At 38.0% G+C, this 17,235-nt stretch overlaps 1 protein-coding gene across 11 annotated transcripts in view; it reads left to right on the top strand.

Moving 5' to 3' along the window:
* Nucleotides 1-17,235, top strand: part of CSNK1G1 (casein kinase 1 gamma 1) — a 162,348-nt gene that overhangs the window by 131,210 nt on the left and 13,903 nt on the right. For 5 of the 11 annotated variants that reach the window (XM_086710919.1, XM_086710914.1, XM_086710912.1 and 2 more), the window contains one exon: nt 6,038-6,148. The exons of 4 other annotated variants lie outside the window; for them this stretch is intronic. In XM_086710919.1, the coding sequence (XP_086567045.1) occupies nt 6,038-6,148 (111 nt within the window). Of the gene's footprint in view, nt 1-2,948; nt 4,697-5,025; nt 5,169-6,037; nt 6,149-17,235 lie in introns of those variants that run through there. 2 more of the 11 variants (XR_015252705.1, XM_086710918.1) reach the window with 2 other exon arrangements.

The raw sequence follows: 17,235 nt of genomic DNA, 5'->3' as shown, positions 1-17,235 counted from the left end.
TTCATTGTGTTTGCTCAGTGTGCTGTATATAGAATCTTGCATTGACTAGGATGTGCGTGCAGGAGTATGCTTCCTGCTCTTTCTAAATCTAAGCCTGTGGCAGTCCTTACTCAAGTAAATGCTATACACATGCTACCATGGTTCAGCAATTTTGATAGTTACATAGGTTTCTGTGGGCATATGAAGAAGAGGTACTTGACCTAGGAGGTTAGGGAGAACAGATCTGTTTTGAGGTTGGAAAGAGTCACATTGGTCATCAAGAACTGTTAAACTCTATCAGACATGGTATCCTAACATCATAATATTGAATAGCACTTACTCATTTTTATATGTACAATATGTGTTCAGGGGAAATAATTTTATTTTTGTAATTTTCTACTCGGTGAACTGTTCATTTACAAATTATCAAGTTTGGCTGGGCAGGAAAATATGAATCAAATGTCAGAAAAGCCGATCTCTCATCCATCTAAAAGAACCATATTTAAACTAACTCAGTACCTTATAAACACACAAGAAATGAGCAATAAAACTTGAAAGTGTCGAGTCATGTTGAGTTTTGAAGGTGTTCCCCCAGTAAAAGTGTTTCAAGGGCACCTGGCTGGCTCAGTGTGTGGAACATGCGCCTCTTGATGTTGAGGTTGTGAGTTAAAGCCCCACATTGGATTTAGAGATTACTTAAAAGTAAAATCCTTTAAAAAAAAAAATTAGTTCAGATTTGTTTGTATCTTGACTCCCAAGAGATGAGATTAAAGGTATGTAAAGCCTTAGAAAAGTATGTTGTGGTTTAGTGCTGTGGTGCTTACTGGAAGAAGCTTGTTACAAACATAGCTTTTCCAAAGGAGAGATTAAGCCAGGTTGCTAAGTAGCCAAGATGACCAAAGATCTCGCTAAAATGAATATCTTTATAGATTCTTTTGAAAGTCCACTGGCTTTGGAAAAAACAAAAGTTGATTAATTCTCCATTCACTTCTTTTGACATAATACTACTTCGTTTTCAGCAAGGTTCATAGTTTGTTAGTTGAAGAGGCAGGTGAGTGTGCTCAGAGAAAGTTTACGTCCCTTTGACCTGTGTGTAATTTCCTAACTTGCAGCCTGCCGTCTAGCAGGAACTTGGGTATAGAGATTGTACTTTCATCCTGTCACCCTCCAGCATAGAGCCCTGTGCAGAATGGGGCTGCACTCCTCATTTCTGGGACCTTTATCCAAAGGGAGACATCAAAACAAGGAAGTGTAAAGAAAACTGAAATTCAGTCATTTTCTTACCTTCTCCCATTTGTCACCTATTTGCTGCTACTCACCTCGGCTCTAATCCTATATTCCATATTAAAAGTTCTCTTTGTGCAGTGGTCCCTGGCTAGCTTAGTGAAGCACGTGACTCTTGATCTGAGGGTCACAAGTTCAAACTCCATGTTGGACGTGGAGCCTACTTAGAAATTATAAAAGTTTTGTGTAGTCTTCAATATTTTGTATTTCAGCAGACATCTTGTGTTGTAGGAAGGCGAATCTGGAGTAGTCCTACCTAGATAAGTCATCCTTCTCTAGTTGTGGCAGGATGGGGATTGAAGGGTGGCTTCTACCCTTTTGAATAAGAATAAGCAGGGCGCCAGGGTGGCTCAGTCGGTTGAGCTTCTGACTTCGGCTCAGGTCATAATCTCACAGTTCATGGGTTCAAGCCCTGCATCGGGCTCTGTGCTGACAGCTCAGTCTCGAGCCTGCTTCAGATTCTGTGTCTCCTTCTCTCTCTGCCCCTCCCCTGCTCACACTCTGTCTCTTGAAAATAAATAAATGTTAAAAAAAATTTTTTTAATAAGAATAACCAGGGTTTGAGTAGAGTGTTTCAGACCTCTGGAATGGTTCCATGATTTTTCTCAGAGCTTCGCAGAATTGACACTACTGTCTCTGTGGGCCTGCATTTATTGAATTTGGGAATAATCCCTCCCAGGTTACCAGTGATTTTCCAACATCTCTGATCTTCACTATCAAGGTTGTAGAATACAAGAAGGCGTTGTTTACACACACAGCAGGTTGCATGGAATCATCCTTGACTGGCACAGAAATTTGGTTCTATTTCATGAACTTAACAGAAGAAAATTTTTTAATTTTGTTGAAGTATACACTTCAGTAACCTTGCCACCTTTTAAAAATTTCATACCTAAGGTCAAATATGCTCCAGAAAAATTTCTTGAGGTATTTCTTGCCCCATTTTTTTCTCCTTACATCTTACCCCTATTACATTTAAAAAAAAAATTTTTTTTAGTGTATGTGCTGCCAAAGCAAGCACAACAAAATTGTTTTTCATCTTGGAAGTGTGGTAAGACAATGTAATCTAGTGTATTCATTGCTAACTTTTTGGTACTACTCAGTCTCTATTTTTGTTAATTATAGCTTAAGACTGTAATTATATAATGAGGCCTAGAAGGCCAGCATGTGAAACCAAAATGTTCTGTCTAGGTGGCACCTTATAGAGTACTTTGGGAGCCATAAAGTGAAATGGAGAAAGTTCTTTATAAATATAATCAAAATTAACTTTTCAGAATAACTGTATAACTTTATATAATGAATGGAATTCAATGATTTATGTGCTGCAACAGGAGAAAAATGTTTGCCTGCCTTTTGTTTCAGAACAGGAGCTTTATCTCTGATAAGTATTGGAAAGAATTTTCAAGCCATAGATGGTATCTGAGATGTTTTCAGAGAGTATTTTCCTGCCCTCTTGTGTCATTGTCCCCAATGTCTGTCCATTAATCCCTGCTAGATGACTGCTGGGAGAGATTCATTTCCTCTGCCCTAAATCACGGGTGGTGGTTTTGACTTTTTACACCAGGCTCCTCGGTGTTTCCCCTTAAGTAACTTTTGTTAGCTTTGTCTTTGATTTATGTTAAGCTGGATCGCCACTTTCTTATTTCCATGTTCATCTACTGGATAGTAAACCAAGCATTTCCACACAGGTAATGCAATCCCAACAGAAGATTTTAAAGCGTTCCCCCCAAGGAATTCCTACTGCTTGAGATTCCTGCTCCTGCCTTTGGGAATTTACACACTCCATGTGGACCTTTGCCTTTCAAGTAATGCAGAGAAATTGATATTGCTGAGTGACTCTTCTGTCCATCGAAGCTCCTGACTGCCTTTTAGATAGACACGTGTGCATGAGTGGTCTTTGAGAGTGAAAAGTTCACATGCCGATCTCCTCTACTGGTTTGCTTAGTAGGACTATATCCTGTACTGATTCTGCCCAGTCCTAATCCCCTGTATACAGCATTGCCTAGAATACCTGTCAGGTACACAAGCAGAACACTGTACTTGTCAAGATTCCTCAGTTTCATCTAGTTCCTGGGCACTCAGTTGCTTTCTAAAACTGGCAAATGACCCTTTCTCCTTTATCAACTTATATATACCAGTCTAAGCCCTTAAATTCTAGAAGGGAATAGCCACAGAGTTTAGTATTATGATGAAAAGTAATTCCCAAAGTGATGAACCGACAACCGCAGGTTCACATCTGTCTCTTGGTTTTGTTGCTTTCAGTGGATATAGAAGTCACTGGAGGGCAGTAGTCTGGTGCAGTGTGCTCTTCATTCATCACAGTGGAAGCATTTAGGAAGCAGCCTGGAATTGTTAACATTGTTTTTCTCTTTCTAAAAGATAAATAACACATTGCTTTAATGATGCAGATGGAGTATGACTTTAGGCCTTTGGAAAATGTCTTGCTATTTTTGAAATCCGGACATAAATGTTCATTCTTTGAATAAATTATGTATTTAGCTAGAATGAATACAAATAACTACATAGTCCTGTGAATCAGACAGTAGCATCAAACCAGACTTCTGATATGTGTTTCAGTAAAAAATGGAAATAGTAGTTGATCAGCTGTCCAGGTTTTGTTAAAAGCATATGAGTTTTATACGTACATTTCTTGCCATTTTCATTCAGTTTTATCTGCCTTAAAAACAAGCGCAAAACAGAGCATTCATGAAAAAAGTAATCACATTAAATATTTTATCATGGAACTCAAAACAACACCGAATGGCTTATAAATGTGTGGATATTGTTTAAACATTTAAAGTTTTTGAGAACTGACAGTTGTTCATAGTAGTTTAGGAGCTTAAATAAAGTCCTAGAGAGAACTAAAGAAGCTATCACTAATACAAAATAGTTATTGATATTACTTATAGTATTAGAACAGATTTATTCTCGGGGCACCTGGCTGGCTCAGTTGGTAGAGTGTGCAACTCTTGATCTTTGGGTTGTGAGTTCGAGCCCCACATTGAGTGTAGGGATTATATAAAAAAATAAAAGATTCAAAAAAAAACCTGATTTATTCTCAAATCTCTAGTAATAAGAAGATATGAGATTAAGTGCTCTGAGAATATGGATACTGTCAATAAATTTATAAAAACTAAGAGTATGTTATAAACCACAGTCTTATTTGAAAAGTGAAACATCTGAACCTCTGTTGGCAGAAATAGTTGGAGGGACAGATATTTTGGGTACTTTTGATTCTCAAATGTGACTAGAGCTATAGAGAGCCAAACCCCTCTTTGGTTAGAGAATATAGCAAGCAAATTAATACAAGCTGCCTCCTTACAGAATATGCTCATTCCGTGAGGAATATCAGAAAACATGGCCAAGATCCTTTACAGTGCTGTTACCCATGTGGCTTCATATTACATTAATAAAGATGAGTAAGTTTTAGCTGGTATATGAGGCTTGGGTTTGTTGTTGTTCTTTTAACGTAAAAAGCTTTTTTAGTGACTTACACTTGAGCTTTACATAACTCTTGTCAATGAGATACAGAAGAGGGAGACTGAGTATGAGTCTCAAACCACCACTTCTTTCTTTTTCTTTTTTATAAAATGCACCATTGATAGCTGTGAACATCTCTAAGATTTATTGCATCCTTGCTGGTTTTCGTGCAGAGCAGCAATATCACATCCCAACCCCTGCTGCTGTTTATATCAGCAGCAATTAAAATTTGATTTACCAATCCCTCATTGCTGCCTCTCCAACTCCTCATTTTTCATTTTGTAGAGCCTTAGGACTGTTACAGCTGAGCATCATGATGTTAACACCTCCTCAGCCATCTGGTACAGGGGAAGAGGCACCTAAACAGATTCTTCAGAACAAAAATCACAAATGAGCAAGATCAGAATAGTATGAGATCTAAAAAACAGGTAAAGAAGAAATGAAGAGAGCCTGAATGACAGCAGAACTGAAAGCAGAACTCAAAAAGGTTTTGGATTTAAAGCCCTCCTTTTTCTGGGGGAAAGATCTGCCTTTTGATATCTCGAGGAAAATAATTCATAGTAGTCCTATCTAAAACTATTTGTAATTCCAGACTAGAGGCCATTAGCTAGAGGAAGCAGGAAAACATTGTAGCCTTACCCACCGCCACCCCACCTCCCCGGCCCCGCCATCTTTTCATGTTCTTGACCTGTGAACCTGTTTTGAAGAGATACTTTTTTCATTCTCTTAGATAAGAAAGTATATTCCAGCCACTGCCACTGCTCATTTTATTGTATTTGAAAGTCTTGTGGAGGTTTATGTTGAGAGTGGTAAACTCCCTAAAAGCCATATTATCTTGATTCCTAATGCTAGGAATTTTCTGTATTGACTACTGTCTATTTAGGTAGATCTTTAATCAGTGAAATGATTTGTAAGTATGATTGTTCCTTTGTCCAATAGTCTTAACATTCTGAATTTGGTCTGCTTAGTGGCTACTGAAATTTTACTAATATGGAAGCTAAAATTGATTCCAGCTTTTTGGTGGTTCCCTGGTGGTCCCCCCACCCTTTTGGTGATTATTGTTTTTCTGTGTCTGGGTGAGGATGGTGTGCTGTAGAGTGTCATGTGTTGGCTCATTGGGCTGCAGTGAATGTAGCCAAGCTAACTTTTTTCCAGTGCTTTGCAGCGGTTGTTAGTTTAAAATCCAAAACGAAAACAAAACCCTCAGGGACACTAATGTACTTGATTTTGTTATTGCTTGCTGTTGCTTCACCTTTCCTTCCATATCTTGCTCTCATGCTTCCTAATGCCTGAGCAGACTGCATCGTCAGAGCGCCGAGGAGAGTGGGAAATCCAGCCCAGCCGGCAGACCAATACCTCGTACCTGACGTCTCACTTGGCTGCAGACCGCCATGGGGGATCAGTGCAGGTACTTACTGCCTTTATTGCCTTTTCTTGGCCTTCTCAGCTTGGCTGGTGGAATGTTGACTTGCTTCTGAAACTTTGGTTCCTTTAAAAAGGAAACTTACTGCAAGGTTGAGCTGTTTCTATAGTTAACTGAATATCTGTGTGCTAATTTTCTGCCTAAGTAGACTTGGAAGAATCACTGGATGGGATGATTGTTGGTTGTCATTGACTAAGAAACATCTCTGTGGTTTCTGATACTGATTTCTGGTTAAACTTGTCCTACAACCTTGATACAACTCATGATAAACTGTAAAAATAACGTCAAGGTACAAGTATGTTAGTGTCAAGAATGTGAATTTTAAAGACTTGAAATGTATAAAGTAAGTATTTTTTGGATAGAGGACTGCATAATGTAGCTCATTTCATGATGATATGTGCCTTAGCACGTAACGTGAGAATGCTAATTGGTCCATGCCAACCATTTTTGAATGCGTACCCAAGAAGTTGGGCTGTTTCTTTTTTCTTTCTGGAAAAAGTGTGGTCTTGGGGTATTATTTCTGATTTCATTTGGACTATTTTGAAGCTCTGTTGTCTCTAGTACATAAGAATATCTTGTGTCTCTTTACTTTTCTTATATGTCACTGTTTTAATAATCTTAACTCAAATACATCTTTCATACTATTAAGTGACACCACCAGTTGGGGCACACAGGTGAACTCAGAGCTACCAAATCATATAAAGGGATAGACAAACCTTTTACATGTAGAAATGCATTTTGATAGGCTTGATTGTCTAGCATATGCTTTTTTATATGAAGTGATGCACTGAAGATCATGTTATTCACAGGAAGTCAGGAGACAGCTGTGGTTCTGTAGAAAAAAAAAATCAGAAAAACAGGAACATCTAGGTAAAAAACGTCTGTGTTCTAGGAAGCCACAGAACCCTAGATGCTCTCTCCCACCCCAGCAAAGACCAAAGACTTATTCTTTGCTAAGGGCAAAATAGAGGGGCTGTGGATAAGAGGAAATGAGGCACATTTTGAGGGAGGGGTGCTATCCTGAAGAAAAGGTACAGACACTAAATGAATGTGTGATCCATACTTAAATACTTAAGACTTTAGTCTTTGCAGTCTCCCACTTGTGTAATTATTTTTAAGTTTATTTTTTTAACTTAGCGAACAAGAGAGGGACAGAGAGTGAGAGAGATTGAATCCCAAGCAGGCTCCACACTGCTAGCATGGCACCTGATGCAGAGCTTGAACTCACTGACCATGAGATCAGGACCTGAGCCAAAATCAAGAGAGAGATGCTTAACCAACTGAGCCACCCATGTACCCTTGCAGTCTCTCACTTTTAAGTATAGGCAGCAGATGGAGGATTATCAGATTTCTGAGGAAAGCCTTTAATAAAAAGGACCGAAGCAAACAACAACAGTAACAACAACAACAAAAACTTCATTATTAATATCCCCACAGACAGAAGATATTGCAACTATGAAGTAAGGATAGGATGCTATTTTAAAAAGGAACATTGTAAGAACAAATTAAAAAGAAAAAGAAAAAACAGAGCTCTTGGAAACTAAAAACATAATAAAAACTTTAAAACTGAAGAGTTTGGAAGATAGAGTTATAAGGAAGGCTCCCAGAAAAAAGATGGAGGTTAAAATGGTAGACAACATTTCTCAAAAAAAAAAAAAAAAGAACTACCATGCAACCTAGTAATTCCACTTCTGGATATTTGTCCCAAGAAAATGAAAACACTTACTGAAAAAGGTATGTGCACCTCTATGTTTATTGAAGCATTATTTATATTACCCAAGGTATGGAAGCAACCCCAAGAGTCTATCGATAGATGAATGGATAAAGAAGATGTGGTACACACGTGTGCATGCATGCACACACACATACACATGCATTACACTATTAGTCGTCCATAAAAAAGAATGAAATCTTGCCATTTATGACAACATGGGTGGACCTAGAGGCTTTTGTGATAAATGCAATATGTCACACAGAGAAAGACAAATACCATATGATTTCACTCATCTGTGGAATCAAAAAAAAAACACACAAACCAGAAGCAGACTTATAAATATGAGAACAAATTGATAGTTGCCAGAGGGGAGGCAAAAAGGTGAAGAGGATTAAGAGGTATAAACTTCCAAACTCAACACCCAAAAAACAATTCAGTGAAGAAATGGGCAAAGACATGAATAGACACTTTCCCAAAGAAGACATCCAACAGACACATGGAAAGATGCTCAACATCACTCATCATCAGGGAAATAGAACTCAAAACCACAATGAAATACCACTTTACACCTGTCAGAATGGCTGAAATTAACAATTTAGGCAACAACAGATGTTGGCAAGGATGCAGAGAAAGAGGAACCCTTTTGCACTGCTGGTGGGAATGCAACCTGGTGCAGCCACCCTGGAAGACAGTATGGAGGTTCCTCAAAAAATTAAAAACAGAATTACCCTGCAACCCAGCAATTGCACTACTAGGTATTTATCCAAAGGATACAAAAATGCTGATTTGAAGGGGCACTGTCAACAATAGCCAAAGTATGGAAAGAGCTCAAATGTCCATCGACTGATGAATGGATAAAGAAGATGTGGTATTATAATGGAATATTACTTGGTAATCTAAAAGAATGAAATCTTGCCATTTGCAACAATGTGGATGGAACTAGAGTGTATTATGCTAAGCAAAAGACAAATATATGATTTCGCTCATGTGGTATTTAAGAAAGAAACATGAGCATAGGGGAAAGGAAGCAAAAATAAGATAAAAACAGAAAGGGAGACAAACCATAAGAGACTTTTTTTTTTTAATTTTATTTAATTTTATTTTTTTTCCAATATATGAAATTTATTGTCAAATTAGTTTCCATACAACACCCAGTGCTCATCCCAAAAGGTGCCCTCCTCAATACCCATCACCCACCCTCCCCTCCATCCCACCCCCCATCAACCCTCAGTTTGTTATAAGAGACTCTTAAATACAGAGAACAAACTGAGGGTTGCTGGTGGGATGTTGGGCAGGGGGATGGGCTAAATGGGCAATGGGCATTAAGGAGGGCCCTTGTTGGAATGAGCACTGGGTATTATATGTAAGCGATGAATCACTAAATCCTATTCATGAAATCATTATTATGTTATTATTATATATGTTAACTGACATTGATTTAAATAAAAAATAAATAAAAAGGTACAAACTTCCCATTAGAAAATAAGTCAAAGGGATGAAAAACACAGCACAGGGAATATAGCCAATAATGTAATAACTTTGAGGGCACCTGGTTGGCTGTCAGTAGAGCATGCGGCTCTTGATATCAGGGTCATAAGTTTGAGTCCCACATGGGGCACAGAGATTTAAAAAAAAATTTTTTTAATCATATAATAACTGTATGGTGACAGAGGGCAATATACTTATTGTGGTGAGCATTTTGTAATGTAGATCATTGTTAAATCACTACGCTATACACCTGAAACTAATATATGTCAACTGTACTTCAATTAAAAAAATTTTAAATGATTTTAAAAATGAAATAATACAAACAATGTAAGATTTAAAGTTCAGGAGGTCTAATTTCTTAATAATGGGAATTCCAGAGAGAGAACAGAGAAAGTGGGGTAGAGGAAATCATTAACAAAATAATTCCCCAGAACTCATAAAGACTTGTTTCCAGGTCAGAAGAGCCTACTGAGTGCCCAGCATAATGGATGATAGAACCACACCAAGGTACATCATTGTGAAATTTCAGAACATGGAGGGCAAAGAGAAGATCTTTTGAGCTTCCAGAAAGAGAAACAGTCAACATGCAAAGAAAGGATCAGGAATTAGTGTAGCTTCAAATTTCTGAATAAGCAGTTCTGGAAGCTAGAAGGCAATGAACAATGCTTTCAAAATTCTAAGAGAAAATTATTTCCAGTGTGGAATTCTATACTCAGCCAAACTGTCAGTCTGGTTGGAATATAGAAAAAAGCTGTTTTCAAAAATTTGTGCTCTTAAAAATTTTACTTCTCGTGTACCCTTGTGCACTGTGAAAATGAGTGAATAAACCAACGAAGAGGAATATATGCGATCCAGGAAATAAGATCTGACACATGAAAGAAGTGAAGGGACTCCCCAGTGCAATGGTAAAGTTAGGAGATCCCAGAAAGACAGCAGTGCACCAGTAGAAGAGGATAGCCTGTCCCAAACATAGGTGTTCAGGGGGCCTTGAGAACAATTTTACCAAGATGATGAAATGACTAGGATACCAATTTGTCAGAATATCTTGAAAGCAGCTGGGTAGATAAATGACAGAGTTTGGTTAGAATTAATGATTACAACTAATACATAAAAACCTAAGTAAAAATAAATTTTAGTGGCCGGTTGGTAGCTCAGCCGGTTAAGCTTCCAACTCCAGCTCGGGTCATGATCTTGCAGTCTGTGAGTTCCAGCCCCACACTGGGTTCTGTGCTGACAGTTTCAGATTCTATGTCTCTCTCACTCTGTGCTCCTCCTCCACTTGCACTCTTCTCTCTCTCAAAATTAAACAAACATTAGGTAAATAAAATTTAAAAGATAATTAACTCCAAGGAAAAAAGGAAATGATACAGGGAAGTAAAGAACCGTGGTATATACTTCATGGTACAGCTATAGTTTTTAATAGTCATAATGTAAAACTAAGAATTGATCTAGTTAAAATTACAGTATAAAGTGTAATGAAAGGGGCACCTGGCTGCCTCAATCAGAAGAGCGTGCAGATTCTTAATCTCAGGGTCATGAGTTCAAGTCCCATGTTGGGTATAGAGATTACTTTAAATAAATAAAGTTTTTAAAAAACTATAATGGAACTAGAAGGATGAAAAAGGTGAATATATGCCTAAAAATGAAGAATCAAGATGCATGCAATTCAGAGATGTGGAGGTAAAATAAAAGAATCAGTTGTAAAGGAGGTGAAATGGTGGAATAAGGGAAAGAGACTGCTGTTTTTCCTAATGATCCTTGTAGAAATATGTGCTTCTTTATGCAATGTGTTCATAGAAGTCTGATTTAAACAAAACCTAACAACTTAAAAAATACATAGACAGACACACACACGCACACACACATACATATCAGTTTTCATCTATCACATTTGTAGTAAATTATAAATTTAAGAGCCTATCCATCTACTATTGTTGAAATGTGAATTACAGCTATTTTAGAGAGTTCTTCGGCACTATCTTTTCAAATCAAATATCTACACTTTTTGATTCAGTGAATCCAGTTTCAGATAAATATTCCTCAGAAATGCACAGATACTGAAGATACATATTCTAGAACAGTGCTGCTAAACAGGACATCAATCGTTTGTGATTTCAGATTTTCTAGTAATCACATTGAAAAGGTAAACATAATCAGGTGATAGTAATTTTAATAATATATTTTAACCCAGTTTAAAATAATTCAATGTATAGTCAGTATTAAAAATATTTATGAGGGGGTGCCTGGCTGGCTCAGTCGGTAGAGCATGAGACTTGATCTCAGGGTTGTAAATTCGAACCTCGAGTTGGGTGTAGAGATTACTTAAAAATAAAATCTTAAAGGTCATCTGGATGGCTCAGTCAGTTGAGCATCAGCTCAGGTCATGATCTTGGGGTTTGTGAGTTTGAGACCCATATTGGGCTTGCTGCTGTCAGCCTGTCCATGTGGAGCCTGCTTCGGATCCTCTGTCCCTTCTTTCTGCCCCTATCCCGCTTGCACTCTCCCCAAAATAAATATTTTTAAAAGTAGTAAAAAAAATAAAATCTTCAAAAAGATTCTAAGATATTTTTACTTTTTTTATGGAGTGTTAGAAATCTAGTGTGGGGGCGCCTGGGTGGCTTAGTCGGTTAAGCATCCAACTTTGGCCCAGGTCATGATCTCACAGTCTGAGTTCGAGCCCTGTGTCAGGCTCTGTGCTGACAGCTCAGAGCCTGGAGCCTGCTTCAGATTCTGTGTCTCTTTCTCTCTCTGCTCCTCACCTAATCATGCTCTATTTCTCTCTCTCTCTCTCAAAAATAAATGTTAAAAGAAAGGAAGGAAGGAAGGAAGGAAGGAAGGAAGGAAGGAAGGAAGGAAGGAAGAAAAGAAAAAAGAAAAGAAAAGAAAAGAAAAAAGAAAAGAGAAAAGAAATGAAATCTAGTGTGTATTTTACCCTTACAGAACATCTCTGTTTGGACTAGCTACATTTTTAGTGCACAGTAGCCACATGTGGCATGTAGCTATTGTATTCGATGCTGCAGTTTAGAATGTTGCCACTTGTTTCTTTTTTTTAAAACATTTTTTTAATGTTTATTTATTTTTGAGAGAGAGAGACAGAGTGTAAGCAGGGGAAGGGCAGAGAGGGAGGGAGACACAGAATCTGAAGCAGGCTCCAAGCTCGGAACTGTTGGCACAGAGCCCGATGTGGGGCTGGAACCCATGAACTGTGAGATCATGACCTGAGCTGAAGTCCCACACTAAACCAACGGAGCCACCCAGGCGCCCCATGTTGCCACTTGTTTCTAATACCAGAAAATCTGAGGCAACTAAATGCTCATTAATTAGGCATTAACTAACATAATACTTCCATACAGTGAATAGAGATCTCTGGTATTATGGGAAATGTCCAAGATGTGTTATGGAAAAAGCAAGTTGTAAAATGATATATGAAATTTGGCCCCATTTTTACTTATTTTCACATACATATGCAAATATATATATATAAGAGGAATAGCATACATATATGTTAGTTTATGCAGAATGAGAAAAAAAAAGCAACGTAGAGTAGGGGAGGCAAACACAGCCAGTGGGCTAAATCCCACCCTCTGCCTATTTTTATAAAGTTTTATTAGAACATAAACACATTCATTTGTTTATATGTTGTATATGTCCACCTTTATGTCCAGTGGCAGAGTTGAGTAGTTTCCACACAGACTGTATAGTCCAAGAAACCTAAAATATTTACTAGGTATCTTTTTATGTAAATGATTTGCATGCCCTTGTTCTCAAGGAAGATATACTGAATTTCCCACTAGCCATGTCCATGTGATTTCATCATGGGAAACCTGCACTTTCTTATGTAGTCTTTTTTAATACTCTTTTTTTTTTTTTAACAATAAACATGCTTACTTTGTAACTAGGGGAAAATACAAAGATTAAATAATTTTTAAAAGGAAAATACCTCATAATCAGGCATATCTAGACAGTTTAGTTAACTAGATTTGTGTTCCCAGAACACAGAGGTACCCATTTGGACAGTGTTTCCTACTGTCCACTGTAAGGGGGTCTCTTTAGAATTGAGTCACGTAGAGTCTCTGACAGCACTTTTGGAAAATGCAACCTGCCTGTACTCCCTGTAAACTAAGTTCTGCCAGCTTCCCCCACTTGGATAGGGCACAGGCAAGTGTGCTGTTTCCCTAATATTACATTAAGCTCTGCTGCTCCTCACTGCATCTGCCTCTTTAATTGTAGCCCCAGTTTTTGTAAACTCAGAAAGGCTATGCTTTTTGCAAACCAAATCAGTCCTACTTTTTTCTGGCGCAGCAGATGCCCACGTATTTTCGAGTTGTCTCACTTTCCAAAGGTAATGTGTTCAAACCATGCTTAGCCTATCTGGATGACCTGTAGACACCACAAACCTGGTAGGGAGTACAGAGGACCAAGATGAGAAGAGTTTGCTCTGAGAAGGCACATGGACAGTCCCGTTCTAACCTATTTCATTTGCAGACCCCACCCCCCCTCACCGTGCTTCCCATCCTTCCACTGTTTCCACAGGTCTTCCACATGTGGAAGATCTAAATTCAATTAAGGCAGTATGTTTTTCTCTTTCAAAAAGATGACTCCAGAATTGTTTAAATGAAAATGTATATGAAATATCTAGAAATCTCCAGGGCCAAGCAAAGGCATGAGACTTAGGGATGACATTTAACTTTTAACTAATATTTACTTTGCTCAAATCATTATAATTTTAAATTATTTACAATTCTTGTTGAGGTCAGGAAAGCTGAAGTACAGAATTACCAAATATGTTAGTTGTAAGAAGAAGGATTGAAATGTTGACTGTCAGCTAAAGTACTGTTCCTTTGGTATATAGCTCTCACTTTTCTTCATAGTAATGTTTTGAAAAATGGGACTTACTAAATCAAATTTTTTTTCAAATTTTTTATTTAAAATATTAAATTACTTATTAAAAGAGATGTTACCAATATTAAGGACTAAAGTTCAAAATAGCACTTCACCTTAGTTCCTTCCATGGGTAGTTCCTTACGATATTAATTACTTTGGTCTTATGTGAGATAGCCAGAATGTGGGATTAATTTTGATAGTGATTACAACAAGTTAACTTTCAGTATTCCAGGTACACAAATAAGCTTATTTTTTAATGAAGTTATACTAAAAATTCAGTAGGAAAGGTATAAAAATGATACTGCTTAAAATACTAATAATTTATTGCATTCATAAGGGTGTTTTGATTTGGGGATTTGGTCTTTTTGTTTTTTACAAATTTTCAAATTGCTTTCTTCAACATCATTATTTTTAACTTGCCATAGTAATTATGAAGTAGGTGGGACCAAGGTTGTTGGCTTGGTCTTATAGAATTAGAAACCAGAGGAGGCTGACGGTAGAGCAAGGCCTGGAATCCGGCTCTTTGGTCACCTACACTAGCATTTGTTCCATTGCACATCTAGGTAGCTGTTCAGTGGTTTGACAGACTACCTCCAGCCTAAAGTGAATGCTTTAAAGACCTAAATAAGTAGCCACTGATTCGCAAGCATATTTTAGTTATAGTTAGAAGTTAGTGACCAGGTACTCACTGATAACAGATAAGACGTCTAGTGTATAAAATGTAGATCACCTCTTCTTTCTTAGATTGCCCAAGGATATTGCTTATAGGCCAAGTGACAATTTGTAGCAAGGAGAAGTTAGAGAGCATGAGACACTTGAAATACTGTGGACAGGCACCATGACCCAAAGTCACCAAGTAGTCAGCAGTGGTGATGCTTGCTGACTCCTGCTTTATTTGTACCCATTGAGGCCAAGGCATTTTCTTTAACATCTTACCTAGCTCCGGAATTGTTCTTTAAGAAACTTACGATGCTTTCTTCTCTAGCCCTTGTGCTCGCAGAATACATTTACCAGCGTGACCACCAACCAGTGTTCAGCCAGAACATGCCCCAAGAAATAAATGTAGCCTGAAGAGGTTAACAGGACAGCACTAGCATGAGGAGCTGTGCTTCTCTAATCTGTAAACCTTCACTCCTCAAATTTTGTTTTTGCTGGTATTTTTCCTTCTCATTTTGAAATTTTCAAATTTATAGAGAAGTTGTGGTGGTGGCGGTGGTCCAATGAACCCATGTATATCCCTGACCTCAATTAATGATTATTAAGATTTTGTCATATTTAATTCTGTGGTGGTAGTATGGGGGTGGCAGAGGGAGAGTGTGTGCGAAAGTGTTTGAAAGTAAATTGTAAACATCATTGTATTTTATCTCAAAATGCTTTAGTTGGCATGTCCTAAGAACAAAGACATTCTCTCATGTCACCAACAACACCATTGTCATACCTAAAAAATAGAGTAATAATTCTGTAATATCTAATACACAATTCATATCGCATTTCCAATTGTCCTTAAGATTAATTTTATAGGGTCTGCGATCTAATGAAGGTTTGCATTTAGTTGTTATGCCCCTTTAGTCTCTTTCAGTCTCTTAGTTGTTTAATCTACTCATCTGTAACAGTCACCCCTGTATTTAAAGGGAAAAAGTAAAGTTTTTAAGAGTCCAGGCTTGCTTCCTATAGAATGTCCCGCATTTTAGGTTTGTCAGTTTTTTTCCATCATACCAAAAGTTCAGATAAAACTTGTTTTGGGCAAGAATATTACATAATGTTATATAGTATTTTTTTATGTCAGGAGAAAAATAAGGTTGAGTGGTTCCATTAATCAGAGGTGCGAAATTTGATCACTAGCAGATTCCTAGGGTAAGTCCACATGTAATGTTGTAGGTTTCTTTGACTAACCATACAGCATTGTTTTAATTTTTTTTAAGCGTGTATTCTTAATAAGAACAATACATATTTCTGGTTTAGAAATAATGGTAAGGAGAGACTGCTAGTAAGTAGTGTTTACCTTGTGTGCCCTTTATTCTTTGAGTAAATACCCCCAAAGATCCCTTATACTAAACATACCCTCCTGCCTTCCTCTTTATGACTGCACAGGAAATTTTTTTTTCTTCAAATTAGCTGCTGGTGAGGACCCCAGATCTAAAGGGGGGTAAGAATAAACATTAATGGAGGGAGAGTAACAGTAGTATGAACACTTGCTGGGCCATTACCATGTACCATGGCACTGGGCTAAGCACTTTCTGTGGATTGTCTGCACGGTAACCCTATTAGGTAAGCAGCACTGGTTCCCCATTTTGTGGATTAGGAAGCTCAGGCACAGAAAGACTGAGGATCTTGCCCAAGGACCCACAGCAAGTAAGTGGTGGAGCTAGGGTTCAGACTCAGGGTTGCCTAAATCTAGAGCCCGTTCCTTACTTGCTGTGCTGCCTCCACTATTGTGTGCCAGGTATTGTACCAGATACTGTCTCATACATTTGCTTCTATAATTTTCACATCCACCTGTAAGAAACAGTCTCAAATAGCTGAAGTTACTTATCCAAGAGCATATGATATCCGAACCATTCATCCTATTTTGTGGTTCTCTCTCATGTTTCAGCCAAGGTCTTTAACAGCAGAGAGGTTTGTCCAGCGGGGTCCCTTTTCCCACTCCCCAGCACCCACATAAACAGGAATCATGTGCTGGAAATGAAACCAGGTGACAGAAGCAGCTGCACAAGCAAGAGAAGCCTGATCGGGTCTATATTAACCAGATGACAGGAGTGTGAGCCTTCAGTGAGAAATGGGATGACACTGAACCTGAAATAAAGGTTGTTGAAATAAGACTGGTCTTCCAAGGAAGAGTGTTTCCTTACCGTTTGTCCTCTCACCAGAGAGGATGTGGCAGTCTTGTTATTTGAGTGACTTCAAACCAGTGATTAAAGCCATGAAGAAATTTCTGAAGGGAAGTGTGATTGCTTATAATCTCTAATGCCCATTCTTGATTTCCTTT

The sequence above is a fragment of the Puma concolor genome, chromosome B3, assembly GCF_028749965.1.
Source record: "Puma concolor isolate L17-30 chromosome B3, mPumCon1.1.hap2, whole genome shotgun sequence".
Lineage (NCBI taxonomy): Eukaryota > Metazoa > Chordata > Mammalia > Carnivora > Felidae > Puma > Puma concolor.
The sequence above is the reverse complement of the archived record's forward strand: the minus strand, read 5'-3'. Positions and strand labels throughout refer to the sequence as shown.